Source organism: Podarcis erhardii, assembly GCF_964252035.2.
Source record: "Podarcis erhardii genome assembly, chromosome: 15".
In the NCBI taxonomy this organism is placed as follows: Eukaryota; Metazoa; Chordata; class Lepidosauria; order Squamata; family Lacertidae; genus Podarcis; species Podarcis erhardii.
This window is the reverse complement of record NC_138505.1, coordinates 16,464,073-16,482,903: the sequence shown is the minus strand read 5'-3', so window position 1 is coordinate 16,482,903 and position 18,831 is coordinate 16,464,073. Positions and strand designations below refer to the sequence as shown.

Here is an 18,831-nt window from a genome sequence, read left to right as displayed (position 1 = left end):
GCGCCCCCAAAAAAGAGCGGCTGAAAAGAGCACGGTGCGCCTGACTGCGGGCAGAAGAATTTAGCGCCGCTCCCTTAGGCCCTCCCCGCTGTTCTCTACGGCGCTTCCTCCGCCCCCTCTCATCAACCCCCGCCCCTCCGCGGAGCTCGAAGGGGGCGGGGCTTCCTCCGGCGTTCCAACCCTCTATTGTCTTCCCTCCTCCTGCCCCCTCTGGCACTCCGTGCGGCTCTCGGGCGGCGGCGGAGTTTATCGCCGCTCCCTGGGCCGCCCCCTCCGCTTTCGGCCGCGGCGGCTACGATGCCTCAAGATGGCGGAGGCGGCCGAGCTGAAGGTAGGAAGAGGAAGCGGGGCGGGGGGGGGGGGAGGGAAGGAGGGCGCCCCCCAGGAAAGGGGAGGTGGAGGAGAATTATAACAAAAAATAAGAGAGAGCTTTTATTGCATAAAGCGAATGGGTAGAAAAATGTGGGGGGGGGAGATAGGGGAGGAGGAGAAACCTGGTGTGCATTTTGGGGGGGATATAAGGAGGGAGCCCCCAAATAAGATGAGGGAGCCTCTGCTGCATGAAGCAAATGGGTAAAGATGACGGGGGCTGTAGTTGGTAAGATGGGGGTACTTGGGGCGCGTTTTTTGTGGGGGGAGAAGGGAAACCCCTCCCCAGCTATTTGGGTGTGTGAAGAATATGAAAGAGCCTTGAATATATACAAAACAAATGGGGGGGTAGAAAACGGGGGGCTGCAATAGGCAAGAGGGATGGGGAAGGTACCTGGGATAATTGGGGGTAGAAAGAGGGACATCCTCCCCCCAGGTGTGTGTGGGGGGAGGGATATGAGAGAGCTTTATTGCATGAAATAAATGGGGGGTGGTAGAAAAGGAGGGGAGGGTTGGAAGGGGGGTACCTGAGGGTACATTTTTTTGGCAGGTTGGGGGGAGGGAGAAGAGAGGTGGGTGTGGAAAGCAACTGTGCAGTAAAGCCCGGGGTAAAAGGGGGAAGGAATAATGGGGCTGTGGGGGGCAATGGGGTATAGGTTAGGTTAGTGATGGGTGTAAAGAGGGTGGGGTGTGAGTAGCTGTGGGGGTGCAGGGGGAGGGGAGGGTTGATGTTGGGGGGTGAGTAAGAACATGTGCAGAGTGAGAAGCCTTGGTAGGATTGGGGAGTAAGAACATGGGGTCAAGGAGGGGGCGGGAAATGACTCCTACAGGAGATCGGGTGGGGGGGGTGGAGTTCAAAGTGAGGGGGTGAAGGGGTGAGAAAAGAATTTGCCTGGGAGGGGTATTAGTGTGAGAAAGAGGGGCTGCAAAACAGCAGATGGGGTACAGTGGTGATGTGGAGGGAGGGGTATGTTGGCGAGAGAGAAGCTATAGGGAGATGGGGGTGTTTGGGGTACAGAGAGAGCAGAGGAAATCAGACGTGGGTTCAGGATGAATTGGGGAGGTGAGTTGGGAAAACCTGTGTCGTAAAAAGGATATTGGGGGGGGGGAGACAAATAATATTGGGGTGGGGGCAGAACACCTGGGGTGATAGAAGACCCAAAGGGACATTGGGTATGTGTAGTTTTGTGTAATGAAAACCAGAGGTGGAAGGGTGGGCTGTGGCAGGGGTGTACACATTGAGTGTGATCTGGGGTTGAGGAGGGATAAGATCATTGAGGAACGATCATGGCTCAGTGGTCTGCTTAGCATGCAGAAGGTCCCAGGTCTGATCCCTGCTGGCGTCTCCAGGTAGGGAGGGGAGAGACCACATTTGTCTAAAACCTTGGAAAGCCACTGCTGCCAGTCAGTGTAGAGAATATTGAGCTAATTGAACCAATGGCTTGATTCCGTATAATCTGCTCAAATACGGCCACAACACGTGGCTAATAAGTATGGTAAAAGCAGCTTCCTATTTCCCCTGTGCTGCAGTTGGTTTCATGATATGATCCCATAGCTAGAGAATTTAGTGTGGGGTTGCTCTCCTGTATATATGGTTTTTTTTCTTTCTTTCTCATCTTTAGGAGTCAGAGTGCCCACTGCCATCATTGCCCACTGCCAGACCCCGGAATATGCAGTTGCCCCTGGTAACTAACGAATTCTGAAACCAATTTGGGGTCCTCGTTGGTGTGTTAAAATCCCCTGCATGGGTTCCTATCTGGCTTTTCCTGGGGGTAAATCTTGAGGTTCTACCCACCTTGGCTGGGAGTAGTCATGGGGACACCTTTAAACATTCATATAATTGTTAAGACTTTCCAGCTTTTGTCTTTCCTTACCTTCCATCTTATTTTTAATGAAAGAACTTTACTGTCTCTTAGATCTTTACTAACCCCCAACATTGAGCTTGCTGGGAAATCTAGGTCTTGAAATTGCAGGAGAGGATTGTGAATCCTTCGTTTTTAAACTTATCTACCCAAGCATATTAATAATCATCGCTTGCTTATCTCTGACCCTTTTTACATCTCTCATTGGCTTAAGGGGCTGCGTTGTCAAGGAATCACCATGTTTTAACTGCTTGGGGAGGTAGGGGAAGACGACAGCCGTAGAATGCTGACAGACTGGACAGCTTCTGTCAATAAAATGACAAGCTGGCTTGACTGGTGAATACCTCACGTGGGGCTTTCAGCCAGGTGTGGCCACACATTGTTTAGTAGTAAGGGAGCTTTGTCTTCAGGTCGTTGGAAGTATTTATAGCAAATACGTGTTAGCGGCTTTTCGTATAGGCTGTGCACATGTACAGACTTAAAAGCTTGTTCACACATACACACAGCCCTTGAATAATGCCCTCTGCTTCTTTGCCCCAAAAAGTCTAATTTGCATTAACAGAGGAGGTGGTTAAAACAGTTTCTCCAATGTACCACTTTGCAAGGGAGGGGGAGTTCACACAACAGAATGTTCCTCCATGCAAAATCTAATCTCCGTACTACAGCAGGGAATTGGCTATGTTACAACTCCTCTCCTCGCTGTGTTAATTTTCTAACTGCACAGAATCTGAGATTTGTTCTGTTTTAAAATTACGTGGATCAGTCTTGTGATTCCCAGATTAGTACAATCTTCCCCTTGCTGTTTGTGTGAACCAGACCACATCCATCACACCTGTTGCAGAAAAGAATGATATTGAGAACATTAATATTATAGTTATGACCTGCTCTGAAATGGTTGTGTCATTGCGTAAGAAACGTTTTAAATAAAATAATGCCTTTGAACGGAAGGGGGACATGAAGAGCCAGAACTAGACATTTTAGGAATTAGGCCTAATGTATGAATGCTGCTGAGAGAATGCAAGGAGCCATAGTCTTGGAAAGGACTAAAGAATCTTTAGTGTGTAACGAGAGAGAATCATTAGCGTGTAACACATTCCCTCGGACAGGCAATCCAGACCACACTCTGGGGCATTTGACTAGTTAAGGAAGATTCAGTTAATGGTCAAGATTTTGAAAGCATTAGCTTGATTAGAACAAGAAAGGGGGGAAGGTAACTTCAACTACCTGCAAGTTTGATACTCATGGCTAAGAAACAAATTAGTTACTGTTTATTGCGAAACCATGAAATGAACTTTTAAAAAATATATAAAGAACAGTTAAGAGTTGCAATGTTATGTGAGATTTTTTTCAAATTTGAACGGGTTCCCGGGAAAGTTCCTTTTCTTTCCCTTTTATCTTGGAACAGCAAGGTCAGCCTGCAGTTGCAGTTTGCTTAAAAGGAAGAAATGAAGCTCAGGGACAGCAACTCTAACAAAAAGAACAAAAGTTACTTTTTAAAAGGCAAAGTTGGCAGCAACAGGCCAGCTTTTCATCTTCAGGGCTGTGGAAGGTTTGACTTTGGTTTAATAGCAGGTGATCAAATGCCAGCAGCGGTGACTGAAAGGATAACTTTATACCAAATAGCATCAGGTGGCTCAAGCAAGCTATTCAAGGCGCATTGTGCAGGGTACCTGCCCCTCATGGCTGGAATCTCTTTAGGGTTAGGGTTGAACTGGAGAGCCCTGAAAGAAGCCCTTCTGTACATGTAAGGTGTCACTTCCTGAACTTTTGAGAGCCAGAGCACACCTTTCCTGAATTTAAATCAGAACACTTTGCTTTTAACACCTGGAGAGGTGGGCAGAGGAGCTCCTGGTATACTGGTCCCATAGCCAGCAGGGGCCCAAGATTCTGAATTTTCTGTTTTTTGTTTTTGTTATTTTAAGAAAGTAAGCCTATAGCTCTCCTTGAAAGTAAGTTATGAAGCAAATGTGCAGGTCTTCTTCCAAGCCATTTTTGTGAGACGGGCCCAAACTGGCTGCTCCCAACTTTACGTGTTTTTAGCCAATGAGTGAAGTAAGATCAGTGACTGCCAAGTGAGTTATTTGGAGACCAGAGAGGATCCCAGGGCTTCTTCTTGTCTGGCTCCTGTTGCATTTTCTAGTTCTTGGGATCTCTGTAGTTTCCACGTTTCCCCACCACAGGTGGGGTGCATATTTCATGTTGTGGGTTTATCTGAGATCAGGTACTCCTTAGAAGAAGTTATTTTTCTGCAAATCCTGCTGCGCAATAAGGGTGGGTGGATGTTAGAGAATTTCCCCCCATGCCCATGGCAAATGAAAATGTGAAAACACTGCAAAGAGAAGCTAAAGACCAGGGTCTCATTAAGGACTCACTGTATAGTTAAATTACTATACATTGTTAATATCCCTGGGTTACCTTTATGTAATAGTGCAATAATAATAGTAACTCAAATATGTGCATATAAGGTTTAGGCAGCAATATTATGCAGACATGCCTCCTTGAGATTAAGTCCTGTTGAACTCTGCAGTGCATACTTTTGAGTAAACGTAGGCAGAAGTAGGAAATCCTGTAACTGCAAAAATGTAAGAGGTGTGGGGAGTGTCAGGCATATGCAGTGGGTCAGGTCGAAGGAGATAGCACAACTACACAAACTCCCTTCTCCCCTGCCCCCTCCCACTTTTTGCCGCTTTGTGCTTTTTCAGACAGGAAGAGCCGGATCTGGCAAGCAGTGGGGAGCCGCCTGTGGGCCTTGCATTGCCATCCCCAACTCCTCCATTTAAAGGATGGAATTTTCCAGGCCCTTTTTCTGCCAATCCCCCCTTCTGCAAATAAGGCCTCAGCTAAGACATTTCACTTGGAGGAGAGTAATGTTTAAGCACATGGGTTGGTTGTGTTTGTGTGTGTAGAGCGTTGCATTTTCAAAGGCTGATTTAGCCCACCCATGGAGCTGGAGCATTTGCCCAGCTGGCTGCCTTGATGGCTTTCTTAACCTCTTTGAAGTCTGAAGGCTCCCTCCCGGCAAACTGAATCCCCTCTTGTCTCTCTTTCTCGCCCCCATCAACCCTTTTTCCATGTTCTGCTTTGTTTCGTTTGTTCCATATTTATTTGACTGAGACCAAGAAAGATTTGGTTTCCCCACTTTGGAGGTCTGTCTGTCTGTCTGGGGTTGGGGGGTGGGGCTGCAGTGTCCAGGAAGGGGCTCCTTTGGAAAGAGAAATGAAGGGTTTGTTTTCAGCAATTGTATACTTAGGACTATCTCTGATAATTTTGCATATTTGGCAGCTAAAAATAAAATAAAAGATTTCCCAGACTCTGAGGCAAGCAGAGACTAGGCAATTCCTCACTGTATATATAACTATACATATATAGAACTCCCAAGAACTTGCAATGCTTTGTCAGGTACACATGGAACAAAGGGGGAATTTAGATCTTGGGTGGGCACTAAAATCTTCTGCAGCGCCCCCCGTTTCCTGCCATTATCCAGCTTCCTCCTTCACCTTTGCCCACATGATTTCAATCTAATCTTCAGAGGCTAGGAACTTGCCTTTCCTCTTATATTAATGAAAAATATTGTCATGATACAAAATCCTTTGCCCCAGGTAGCAATGCTCCATCTTTGCACAGAGAAGTTGTGGATCTGCTTCACAGATATTTTGACTTAGAACATGGGAAACCTCTTTTTACAGAAGATGGGTTGCTCTCGCTCAGTAGAGCCTGCCCAAAGACCGAGGAGACTGTGACCCTCCAGTTGTTGTTGGGTTAGTACACTCATCGTTCCATCCATTGGCCATCCTGGTTGAGGCTGATGGAAGTTGATCTCCAGGATGTTCAAAAAGGAGTCTTTCCTAGCCCCATCTGGAAAAGCTGGGAATGAACCTAGGGTCTCCTGTGTGCAAAGTTTATCATAAGAAGAGCATTCTGGGTCAAGCTAATGGCCTGGCCACAGCAGCATCCTGTTCTCAGAGTGGCCAACCAGGTGCCCATTATGGGAAGCCCGAAAGCAGGACTTGAGCACAGCAGCCCCACTTGTGATTCCCAGCAATTGGCAGCCAGAGGGACACCCTACCATTTTGCTGTGGCCCATCCCCTGGGCCAGTGTTTCCCAACCTTGTGCCTCCAGCTGTTTTTGAACTACAACTCCCATCATCCCTGACTAGCAAGACCAGTGGCAAGGGATGATGGGAACTGTAGTCCAAAAACAGCTGGAGGCACAAGGTTGGGAAACACTGCCCTGGGCCGCAGAAGCAAAACCAAAACGCCCACGGTAGCTTAGTGAGAGATCCCTGTAATTCTTGAGAGTAAGAGTGCCTTGTTGATGCTGCATCCTGGAAACCAGAGAGGCTCTTGGCTTCAAGACAACCTTCTCTGTGCCTCTTGCACTGGCAAGAGCTCCCACTGAAAATCTGAGAAGCAGATTGAAAACCACGCGTTGTCCCCGTATCTCTGTGAACCTATATAGACTGTTTTGTTGTTTGCGTTCATAACATTTCTCAATTTATTTTCTGTTAAACAAGAAACAAACAAGACCTTAAAAGCAGACTGAACCATATAAATAGCATAAAAACAGGAATGAGCAGCCCTCTGCCCGATTTACAAACCAAACAACCCTGAGACTCCCAAATTTAGAATGCTGTTGAGGATTAAAGGGAAAGGATTTTATCTTTAATTGAAAACCCCTGGGGTGATGCTGTGTACGCCTTCCTCTCAGGTTGTCCTATAATTTGTGTTCCATCTCTGAGTAGCTCCTCCCATGTTACAAACTTTTAGTGTTTTAAATAATTGTGACATTCATCCTCAGAACAGCCTTGTGAGTTAGGTGTTTGTTCTCATCCTCCTGGGTCTGCACACTCAATAGAGGTGAGACTCCCAACTCATCTTCTCTTAGGCCCCAAAGCAGTTCTTTATCTGCTGGACCAGAGTTGCCCTGCCTTATTTTCTGAATTGGTTGTTCTTGAGTTTTGAGCAGGGAGAGAAGCCTGTGGAGGTTTGAGATGAGGAAATGTGGCTGGCAAATGTGAAGTTGGGTGAAGGGGTGGGAGGTGAGTACCCTTGCAAGAAAGACTGTCCACCTCCTCTCCCTCCAAACCTCACATGTGTTGCTGGTCATTTTTCTCTCTTTGATCTTGGTAGTCAGTGAGGACTAGAAACCAATTTAAAGGGTGTCTAAATTCAGGTGATCTTTCAAACTAGCTACTGGAGACATGCTGCAAGCTTCCATTCCCCTTACCCCTTGCTTGCACACCTGTTAGCCTCCTTCCACTTCCTGCTTTCCACCCAGCTGTAGTGCTGGCTGGGGCTGATGGGAGTTGTAGTCCAAAACATCTGAAGAACAGCAGGTTGGAGAAGGCTGACATAGAGCCAATAATGAGCACTCAACCAGGTGTTGAGTTGCCTAACCGTGGTATTGCCCCAGCCCACATTTTACCATCTTGAAATGAGAGGAAAGGTGTTTGCTTCTGTAGAGAGGAAGTAAAGTCCCTTTCCTCATAGGGGAGTCACTCCATCTCCTTGATAATTTTGGTATCCCTTTTCTGCATGCAAAGCGGGTACTTTCTACTGAGTTAATGGGCTACCGGATCCTTTGAGCTGCATTTGAGAGGCATTAGACCTGGGTCTTCTCTTCCCAAAGCAGGTGTTCTGCCACTGAGCTCAGGTGACCACCTTGGCATGATCCAGATCTTGGGAGACATTAATGGCTAACCTGCCCCCCACTCCTAAGTTTCCAAGTATGACCTAATGCCTCTTGAATGTACGTTATGTCCTGCTCCCCCTCAATTCTTTGGGATGGTTTAGCCCATGGGTAGGCAAACTAAGGGCCGGGGCCGGATCAGGCCCAATCGCCTTCTAAATCTGGCCCATGGACAGTCCGGGAATCAGAGTGTTTTTACATGAGTAGAATGTGTCCTTTTATTTAAAATGCATCTCTGGGTTATTTGGGGGGGCTGCCTGGTTTTCTTACATGAGTAGAATGTGTGCTTTTATTTAAAATGCATCTCTGGTTATTTGTGGGGCATAGGAATTTGTTCATTTCCCCCCCTTCAAAATATAATCCGGCCCCCCACAAGGTCTGAGGGACAGTGGACCGGCCCCCTGCCGAAAAAGTTTGCTGACCCCTGGTTTAGCCTATAACGTGGCATGATAGGAAGCAGGCAGCTACATTGCAGGGGGTGGGGGGCAAGACTGACCAAAGGTATCGCATTCCAAAACATTTTGTAGCTATGGGGGAAACCTGGGGGGGAAGTTTTGGGGAGTGGATTTTAGGAAAAAGTTGTATTGCATGCAGTGCTTTCTCATTAACCCTAAACTTATTTTGCTGGTTTGAGAATATGAAGTGTGTGTGTATTTAATGTATATCTTAGTGCTCACAGTTGTATCGCGTATTTATTTATTTATTTATTTATTTCACACAATTTACACACTGCTTGACTTTTTTATTTTTAATATAAAGCTATGCAGTTTTTAAAGGTATACATGCCTTAGTTTTATTGAAATGGCAACCGTGAATATATCTAGGAGCTATTGATAAGAGCTTTTTGCCATTTGGGAAAATGAGAGAGAGAGAGAGTGTTTCGGGTTCCTGCAGGTGACTTCATGAGCTAAGAGCCCAGGTCCAGAAGGTTGAAACGCCTTACCTTTTAGGCTGCACACATTTATGAAGCACCTGAAGATGGTCTGCATTTGGCAACATCTGAAAGTGTTTTTCCAGCACCAGATCCTAGAATTGTTGCTTGCTTGGCCATCCAATCAAGTACATCAGCACTGCAGTTGCTGATATTACTGCTTTTGAATCTTGTATTTGACTGGGAGGTGTGCAGGACTATGAATTAGCTGCGTAAGTAGTATTTTTAAAACTCTGCTTTAAAAAGTATTTTACTTGCAGATCTGAAAGAGAAGGATTGGACCAAATTCATTATTATTAATTTCATTAACAATTTCATGGACGAGAGGGCTATCGATGGGTGCTAGGCATGATGACTATGCTGTGCCTCCATGGTTGGAGGCAAGAGTGCTTCTTCTTGCTGCAAGCCACAGGAGGGGAGTGTGCTCTTTTGTTTTTGAATCCTGCTTGCAGCTTTCCCATTGGGGCATCTGGTTTGCCACTGTGAGGACAGGATGCTGGATTAAATAGGTCCCCCTTGGCCTGATCCAGCAGGCCCTCCTTATGTTCTAGAAAACTGGTTTTCTCCCACCAATTTCTCCATTTTTAAAAAAATCAATTCCCCTCCCATTTCTTTCTTGATGATATGGGGTGAAGTGAACCTGGATTTTTCCTTCTCCTCCCCAGGCTTTTGCTTCTCTAGCCCAAACTCTGTGCCCTAAGCAGCACCCTCTCCCCTTCTATTGTCTAGGAGTACCCCCACCCACCCACCCGTCTTCCACCCTCACAACTGGAAATCCTGCAGAGTCAGTTTGGTTCTTGTGTAGATGGAATCAGGAGCTGGAGATAGGTGCTTCATTCTAAGTTGGGTACCAGATGTGTACAATATCAGATGTTTTAATGCCAGAGATGGCTAGCACTAAAATTTGGGGTTCAGGGAGTGCCATCTCAAAATCTAGATGTTTCTCTAAATATTCTGTTCCTCTCTCTACCCCCTTCCAGCACATGGTTATGAGCTTTAGAGTGTCGGAGCTGCAGGTGCTTCTGGGTTTCGCGGGCAGAAACAAGAGCGGGAGGAAGCATGAGTTGCTCACCAAGGCCCTGCAGCTGCTGAAGTCTGGCTGCAGCCCGGCCGTTCAGATGAAAATCAAGGAGCTGTACCGGCGACGGTTCCCCCGGAAGATCCTCACCCCCTCGGACTTATCCATGCTGCACCTCCAGGCGGGACAGCTGCCCTCCACCACGACGCTGACCCAGGGCACCATGTGCCACTTGCCCTACGACAACGGGTCAGTGACCTCTGGGGTGCCGGTTGGCATGTTGCCCCCGGTGCCTATGTTGGGACCCAAGCATGAGGCGGATGTCCCACACTTGTCTCCCCCCATCCACCCGGTTCACCCGGACGTGAAAATGCGGCGATTGCCCTTCTACGATGTATACGACGAGCTCATCAAGCCCACCACGTTGGGTGAGTCCTCCAAGCTGTTTCTTCCGTTTTGCCCTTTCCTCCCTACTGACTCTAGAACTTGAGATAGCTAGGGATGAAGAGTGCTGTGGAACCCAGAAGCTTGCAAACTCTGTCTGCCAAAACATTGGCGCCAGCCAGGGGAAATAAGATGCCACAAGAGGAAATCATTATGTCTGAATTGACAAATCATGATTTGCAATTGGCCAGCAAGCCTTGGCTTGAAGTGGGTTTGCAAATCTGGGTTTGTGGTTAGCTATGGTTTGGCGTGATGACAAATGGAAGAGACTCGCCGATAGAGCGGCTGCTTTGCCTGCAAAAGGTCTCGGGTTCAATCTCTGCTGGTATCTTCAGGTAGGGCTGGGCATGTCCCCTGTGTGGAAACCCAGGAGATCCACTGCTGCTGCCAGTCAGTGTAAGCAGTACTGAGCTAGATGGACCAGTGGCCTGGCTCAGAATAAGGTAGCTCCCTATGTTCTTAAATCTTAGTTATGCTGTTGCTCAACCCTGTGAGGTCTTTTATGCCATAGACATTGAGGTGAACTTACAAAGTTGAATGCTGAAGGGATAGAAAATGAAAAATAGACTGGCTAATTTGAGTTACATATTGAAAAGGGAAAAATGGCAAACAAAACACCCTCCCCTTTTCCCCCCATCATCCTGAAAGAATAGTTCAGATCTAAATACTATTTAGGTTCATATAAGCAGAGAGAGTCCAAAAGTCGATGTCACTCTAAGGAAGGCTTTAATGCAACCATATGTTACAGGGTGGAGCGGGTACAGTTTGTGCGGCAGAGTTTGTGTTCTGGTTAAATTATTTAATTAGTCCAATAATCAACAAAAGAAGAAGAAAATGGAAAGAGGCAAGCAGCTCTGCACCCAAGATTGCCTTTTGTCTGTTGGGGGGGGGGGGCTAAATGATGGTTAGGGCAAGCCATGGTTCATTGTGCTGTGGAAAATGAGCCACTGAAACCAGAAGCTTCTCAGTGAGACAATTTTTGTTGAGTCCCAAGATTCCAAAAAATAAACACTCTTCTGAGAATTTAACAAAGCGTTAGTGCTTTGTGTGTGTCCAAGGAGATGGAAAGAGATGGTAGAGGGAGACCATTGCCAAATCCTTGCAAGTTTTGGTTTGATTGTCAGGGCCAAAAGTAATTATATGTGTCTTATGGCACATGAAAAACTGACAGATTTGTCATGGCAAGAGTGTTGGTGAGCTAATGCCAGCTTAATAATAATAATAAAAATAATATAGAGTGGCATGCGTTTTGCAGTAGAACCAGAGTGAGACTGAGTAAGGGTAAAGGGTCCTTGTTCTCATTCCTGAGGCCATGAAGTGCTGCAGGAATGTTTAACTGATAGTTCTTGCCTTGGCTTCACCTGCAGGGCCTGGGAATTTCTCTATCCCAGGGCTAGCATTTTTCAGATTTTTCTGCTGAGGGGCAGAGCTGCTTGCGTCTCACCCTGTAATGGTAGGAGAGAGAGTAAGAAGACACAGAGATTCTAGTCTCATATACACCAGGCACAATGCATTCTGCACTGAAAGAAAGAAAAATTCCATTATCTGTGTCAATTGTGCAAGTTGCACAATGCCTTCTGCCTTCCCTAACTATTTTGTGTGATGGTTTTTTTGCTTTGCAAGTTGTGCGCAGGAACCTGAATTGTGCAGGCCAAACCTCCCCAACATAGGGCCCTCCAGATGTTTGGGACTGGTCATAGTTGCTGGGGCTGATGAGAGTTGTAGTCCAAAATATCTATATATTGAGGTGCATAGGAAGCTGCCTTCAGCCAGATCAGATGGCCAGTCGGCAGCTTTGGATTTGGGTGGGAGGGTCTTCACTGTCACCTGCTGCACATTGATCCGTTTTTTAACTTCTGATGCCATGGGTTGGGTCCTTCCACATGCAGAGCACATGGTCCCTCACTGAATCATTCCTTCCCTCCCAACTGGTAGTGCACACTGGTGATTCTTCACCAGTTTCCTCTCTACCTCCATGCAATACTGTTGCTGCAATGTGTTAGCTGTGCTTGTGTTTTGAACTGTCTTTAAACCTAGTTGAGATGGCAGTTTAGGTAAAGGTAAAGGTATCCCTGCCCGTACGGGCCAGTCTTGCCAGACTCTAGGGTTGTGCGCCCATCTCACTCAAGAGGCCGGGGGCCAGCGCTGTCCGGAGACACTTCCGGGTCACGTGGTCAGCGTGACATCGCTGCTCTGGCGAGCCAGAGCTGCACACGGAAACACCGTTTACCTTCCCGCTAGTAAGCGGTCCCTATTTATCTACTTGCACCCGGGGGTGCTTTCGAACTGCTAGGTTGGCAGGCGCTGGGACCGAACGACGGGAGCGCACCCCGCCGCAGGGATTCGAACCGCCGACCTTTCGATCGGCAAGCCCTAGGCGCTGAGGCTTTTACCCACAGCGCCACCTGCGTCCCACCTGAGATGGCAGTTTAGAAGGCAATTAATAAATTAAGTGTAATAATAGTATTAATAATCCCTGACCATTGACCATCGCTGACTGCTAGGGCTGAGCGATGGGAGTTGGAGTCCAAGGATATCTGGAGAGCTGCATTTTCCCCACCCCTGTGCTAGACATTAAGGAGCCAGGGATAAGCATGTGGAGCCCATTTCCATTCCACCTATGATGGAGAGGGCAAATAGGTGGTCCAGGGAGCCTGCTGAGCTCCCCCCACCCCATCCTCTTCCCTCTGTTTCAGGATTCCTTTGTGCATAGCAGAATGCTTGGTTCGGCCTCTCCCATGTGGGCTTCTGATTGCAGCCTTGTCTGATCACTGCTTAGCCTCTGGCCTTTTCTCTTTGCAGCATCTGTGAACAGCCAGAGGTTTGAGGAGGCTCACTTCACCTTTGCCTTGACTCCTCAGCAGGTGCAGCAAATCCTTGCCTCTCGGTAAGGGCCATTTTATTTTCTGTTTAGGATTAGTAGCTCTTTCAGCGCGCGCACACACACACACACACACACACACAATGCAATGGCTGAGTGCAGACATCGTATGAAACCACAGTCAAGGGTGCTTAACTGGTGTGATGTCTGAGGTTAACAACCACAGTTTGTGATTGCCTGAGAAACTGGAATCGGAAGCTGGTTTGAAGTGTGCCTGCAAACCATGGTTTGCACTAAGCATCAGGAAATTTTAATTACGCATTAGGACTAAGTATCGTTATTTTGTGCAGTGTCTGAATTGGCAAACCAAAGTGACAACCGGTTCTTTGCCTCGAAACAGGAGTGCTCAGCCAGACAGAAAATGAATCAAATAAGCATCTGATAAACCCTAGTTTGGCTTGTTTGTTCTAAACTATGATTGATACAAACTGTGGTGCGGTGTCTGAACCAAGCCAGCAACATAAGAGCAATGCTACAACCAGGATGTTTATTTCAAGTATTGCATCCTCCTTTTCACCGGAAACGCCTATAAAGTGGTTTACAAAGGAAAAAACCCAAAATTAAATACATTATATAAAACATGAAGAAAAAACCCACAATGCAGGACTTTACAATTCCATTCACTCAAAACCCACACAAATTCCACATTGACTAACACGTCCACACCTCAAATCAATTTTCACATGTACGCATTCACCCACACAAACAAACTAATGGGATAGTATGCAGGATGAGTTGTGTTTAAACCAGTGAATCTTGCTTAGAGAGCAGGCTTTTCCTGTTGCTTTCACACATACAGAGAGGGAGAGAGAGATGTTTGTAGGTAAGAAAGTAATGAAGCTATGTTTATTGTCGGATATACACAATTTAGGGAGTAACTTTTTAGTTCTAGCCTAAGTAGGTAGCCTACAGTAGAACAAGGCAACCAGGCTGGCTCCTTCGTTTAGAGGATAGTTAAAGATGACCTCTCATCCCCCCCCCCAATATCAATATTTTATCTGATTTCAAGATTCAAAATTACATTTTAACACTCAATAATTATAACCCTATTCTGCAATACTAATGACTTCCTGCTCACCCGTCCTGGGTGTTTATAACTGTAATATAATTTCATTTTAAAGTTCCCTCATATCAGTTTTTATCCTCTATAAGTGGCTTCTTAATATAATCTACTTCCCTCTCCCAAACTTCAACCCCCTCCCCCCGCCATGGGTATCACCAACAGAGGCAGCTGCGCATAAACATATATGCAACCAAAATGGGCGTTCCAGAAGGTTTTTACCCTTCCCTGCTGCGGACTTCATATATAAAGAGTTACTTTAAAAATAAACTAGACGTTTGGCTGCTAGGCTTAGCACGCTGGTCAAATGCTACTAATTGACCACCTATAATTTGACTGTAGTCAGTTTGAACAAAGCCTTAGGTACCACATTTGTTAGCAGGAGTTTGGGCATTGTTTGGGCAGGAACAAGGGCTGCTTGCTGCGGAGACTGGCAGCAGTCAGGGGCAAATACAGCAGCATAGCCAAACATCTCCCACTGGCTCCGTGCTGTAACTCCAGACAATGACACAGTTCTAGGCCTGGGCTGTGGACCAGCAAATGACACCATCTTGCTTGCTATAGAAATGGAAGGTTGGAAGATTCGGGGGCAGGTGAAAGAAAGTCATGCAGCACATAGTTAAACTATGGAACTCCCTCCCACTGGAGGCAGGGATGGCCACCAGCCTAGAGGCTCAGACAAATTCCTCCCTGCGTGGGAGGCAGCAGTGTTTTGGAATACCAGTTGCTGCAAACCACAGGAGAGGAGTGGTCCTGTGCTTGAATCCTGTTTGCAGGTTTCCCACGGGCACCTGGTTGGCTACTGTGAGAACAGGATGCTGGGCTAGAGGGGCCATTGGCTTAATCCAGCAGGCTCTTAATTGTGCTCTTAAACCAGAGAACCCCTTCCAGGCGGCTGCGGCTGCGTGAAGTGCTGGCCCTCTGCTCCCTGTTTATTGTAATTTTAATTTTCTAACTATAGGCTGACTCTGATGTTCCAAGACACAAGCCAAAGAGAAGGTTCTTCCCTGTCCCCATGCAGGTCAACAATTCTCCCATTTCCCTCACAGCAACAATCTGTGGTAGGCTGTTTCCCCTCTGCTGTTAGAAAGCCCACAAGCCCTCTGTGATGTCACAGAAGTTCCGCCAGTGGGGGGTGGAGGGCTGGTTTTTGTTGTGTATGTGCTCTTTAAAAACAAAACAAAAATCTAACCTGAAAAGTAGGTTTCAGCCTGTTACGTATTGTATTATAATGACAGTATTTCCAAGTAGCTTGACTGTTCTGGGAAATTTAAGAATTTCTCCTCCACCCCTCCTTTTTCCAGCGATATCTTACCTGCTGCCAAATGTGACTACACCGTCCAGGTACAGCTGAGGTAAGCAGAGCCTGATGTTTTCTTGGGCTTTTACAAATCGGAAAAATACATTTCTACAAATCTCAGACTATTTAGGGATTGGCTCCTGGGGTGCTTTTTCCTTTGTATAAAGCAGTCCTGGCTCAACCTTCGCCAAGGCTGGTTGGCCAGCTATGACTGGGCCAATGTATTCCATGCTCTGGAGACTTCTAGGTTGTATTATTGTGAAGTGCTGTAGGTGGGCCTGCCCTTGAACCTGTCCTCCTCCCCATTTGTGTAGTTACAAATGAGCAAAATCCCTGAGGCCTGCCCTATAAGAGCTCAGAGCAACTTAGGAGGCCCTGCCTGCGTAGTGGTTTAGCTGTGGTTCCTGCATTCCAGGGGGGTTGGACTAGATGACCCTCAGGGTCCCAACTCTATAATTCTGTGATTCTGTGTTCTCATTTATCCATCTCTCTTAATAAGGAATTTGACTCTGGGAAACTCTCCCTCTCTAGTTACCATTTTGTCCTTGGGGTAGTCTTCCCCTCACCCTTCCGGTATCTTTGCCTCTCTGCAGGTTTTGTTTGTGTGAAACCAGTTGCCCGCAAGAGGACTATTTCCCACCCAATTTGTTTGTCAAGATCAATGGGAAGCTCTGCCCTCTTCCGGTGAGTAAGCTCCTCCTCCCACCTGCTCCTCGGTTCCGTCAGAAGGGTCCATGACTTAGTGGCAAAAGTGCACCCTTTGCATGCAGAACATTCTGATCTCCCAAGTTGTACTTTTCAAATAAATGTTTTAATGTTATAGTACAATCAAACAACCCTGCAACAGTACATGGCCTGTAGTACAATATACACCAGGCAACAGTCTCCATCACCATTCATCTTTGCAATGAATTAATAGCAGTCTTTTTTGCAGAAGTAAAAGGTGTGGAGAGTCCATCTATGTTTACACATTGTCAAACCCCATATAGTTGGTGTATAGTTTATATAGTATCTCAAAGAAGCACTTTCCTCATCACATCTCCCTTATTTTTGTGATTGTTTTAAACGGCTTTAAATATTGCACATGTGACTCAGCAGACCTTTTTCATCAGTATTCATTGCTGACCAGAAGGTTCCAGGCTGTCTGAGCCCTCCTTATATAGTTGTATGCAGGTGTGAGAGTCAGTCAGTCTTTCTTTTGTTTTCAAGCTATGCAGTTCGCCGGTGTCTCTTTGTAACTGTTTTTTACGCTATGCACCCAGTCAGGGATCTGGCTGAGGACTTGCAACCGCAATGCTTATCAAAATGCTTCAGTAAAGCATATTTGCCGATGGAGTGAGCTGTTGGTGTGATTCATTTGCTGCCAACACTCTGCTGAACTCTGTACATGCCCTGGGGTCTGAGAGACCAGGCATGCATACCAGAAAAGTTATGGGGGCGTCAGGACCCTAATCCTGACAGTATATTAATGTTGTAACCTGCCCTGGAACCTTAAGGTAAAGGGCAGGTAATAAACTATTATTATTATTATTATTATTATTATTATTATTATTATTATTATTGGTGGTGTTCTGGAATGCACACTAGTGCCTGCCTATGTTCATATTCCTTCCAGGAGATGCCTTCAGTGAGAGTGGGGGGAGGCAGTAAGTGAGCTTTTCCTCTGCCCCTAGGGGAGCTGGGGGCATGGCTGCCCTTCCTAGCAAATGACACCATAATGAAATGGAAAGGTGAACTGCCTCCTATCCACGATTGTATATTCTTGGCTTCATGGGATTCTTGGCCATATTTGACTTCAGCCCCTTGATGGCCCACCTGCCATCCTTATTCTTGGTTCCCTGTATGTCCAGCCTTGGCAAAGTGTCAAGGGGCCTGACCTCAGATGTCCTCTTCTGCCTCTGCAGGGTTATCTTCCCCCCACCAAAAATGGGGCAGAGCCCAAGCGGCCCAGTCGACCCATCAACATCACCCCTTTGGTGCGGCTTTCAGCCACCGTCCCCAATACAATCGTCGTGAACTGGTCTTCTGAGTTTGGCAGGGTAAGGAGAAGCTTTGTGGTTTATGTTGCACTTTTCTCCCCACGTGTGAACAGAATTATTCCACTTTCCTGTTCATCCTTGCAACTGTGTGTATGAAAGTGCCTGTCCCAGTTAGGTGATCGGCAATAAATAAACTGAACATCCTGTGAGCAGCCTCTCCAATTTGGCAGCTAAACATTTGTGAACATTCCATGACATCAGCAAAGCTCAGCCAATGGTTGAAGAAGGGCAGGGAGGCCTTCAGCCAGGGTTTAGCCTGTTGCGTAGATCAGTGAATACATTAATTCCTCTGTACAACTGAATAATAATTGGTTTCCTTCTGCCTAGAATTACTCCCTATCGGTTTATTTGGTGAAACAGTTGACATCAGTGACACTGCTACAGAAACTGAGAGCCAAGGGCATCCGGAACCCAGACCACTCACGAGCCCTGAGTAAGTTCTGTGTCTGTCAAGGACACTTTAGTTGTGGTTCCTTCATTGCAGGGAGTTGGAGTATGTGACCCTTAGGGTCCCTTCGAACTCTATGATTCTGCGTCAGGGATGTGTGTGCTTTTTTCTTGCAATTACCTCCAGGTGGTAGGTTAGCACTAGTGAAAAGCTCTCTTAGTCACACAAGGCAAAGCACCTTTTTGCTATCATCTTGGCTCACTGCAGCCCTTGTGCTGTGTATTGGGGACTGGTGAAAGTCATGTGCTTCATCTCTCATGAGCAGAAGTGCTGCCCGCTAGTGCAAAGAATTGAATACTACTCCCAGAACTGGATGGTTCAATGGGTCAATATGTCTGACTTTTAACCAGAAGGTTGGTGGTTCAAGCCCACCCAGGGACGGCTGTGGGCAAGGGGTCCCTTCTAATTTACAGTTCTATGATCTGTTTGCCCTCCTGCCTGCAGGAAATTGTTCATCCAGCCTAAATGTGGAGCAGAGCTTTACTCCAGATCCTATTTTTTAAAAGTCCCAGTGTAAAAAGAGATTGTAGAGTGGAGTCCTGCCCTCGCACACCAGGTGTTTAGGGGGGAGTTGGAAGCTGCCTTGTACGGATTTGGACCCTTGGTCCATCTAGCTCAGGTCTACCCTGACAAGCATCACCTTACCCAAGTTTCAGGCAGGGGTCTTCCCCAGCTGCCCATGGAGATGAACCATTTCCCTTCTGCATGCCAGCTGATGCTTCACCCCGGAGCCATGGCTGGTCCCACACAGTGTGCATCATGGTGTGCTCCTAATATTGAGTGGGCTCTT

General features: G+C 46.7%; 1 protein-coding gene across 5 annotated transcripts in view; it reads left to right on the top strand.

Annotated features, from left to right (window-relative positions):
• Window positions 1-190: 190 nt before the first annotated feature.
• Window positions 191-18,831, top strand: part of PIAS3 (protein inhibitor of activated STAT 3) — a 29,869-nt gene continuing 11,228 nt past the window's right edge. The window contains exons 1-8 of one of the 5 annotated variants that reach the window (XM_081842443.1): window positions 191-331; window positions 1,992-2,054; window positions 9,832-10,297; window positions 13,116-13,200; window positions 15,559-15,609; window positions 16,148-16,238; window positions 17,459-17,593; window positions 17,921-18,026. In XM_081842443.1, coding sequence (XP_081698569.1) covers window positions 308-331; window positions 1,992-2,054; window positions 9,832-10,297; window positions 13,116-13,200; window positions 15,559-15,609; window positions 16,148-16,238; window positions 17,459-17,593; window positions 17,921-18,026 — 1,021 coding nt within the window. In that variant the 5' untranslated portion in view covers window positions 191-307. Of the gene's footprint in view, window positions 332-1,991; window positions 2,055-8,669; window positions 9,064-9,831; window positions 10,298-13,115; window positions 13,201-15,558; window positions 15,610-16,147; window positions 16,239-17,458; window positions 17,594-17,920; window positions 18,027-18,831 lie in introns of those variants that run through there. The other 4 variants (XM_081842445.1, XM_081842444.1, XM_081842447.1 and 1 more) reach the window with 4 other exon arrangements.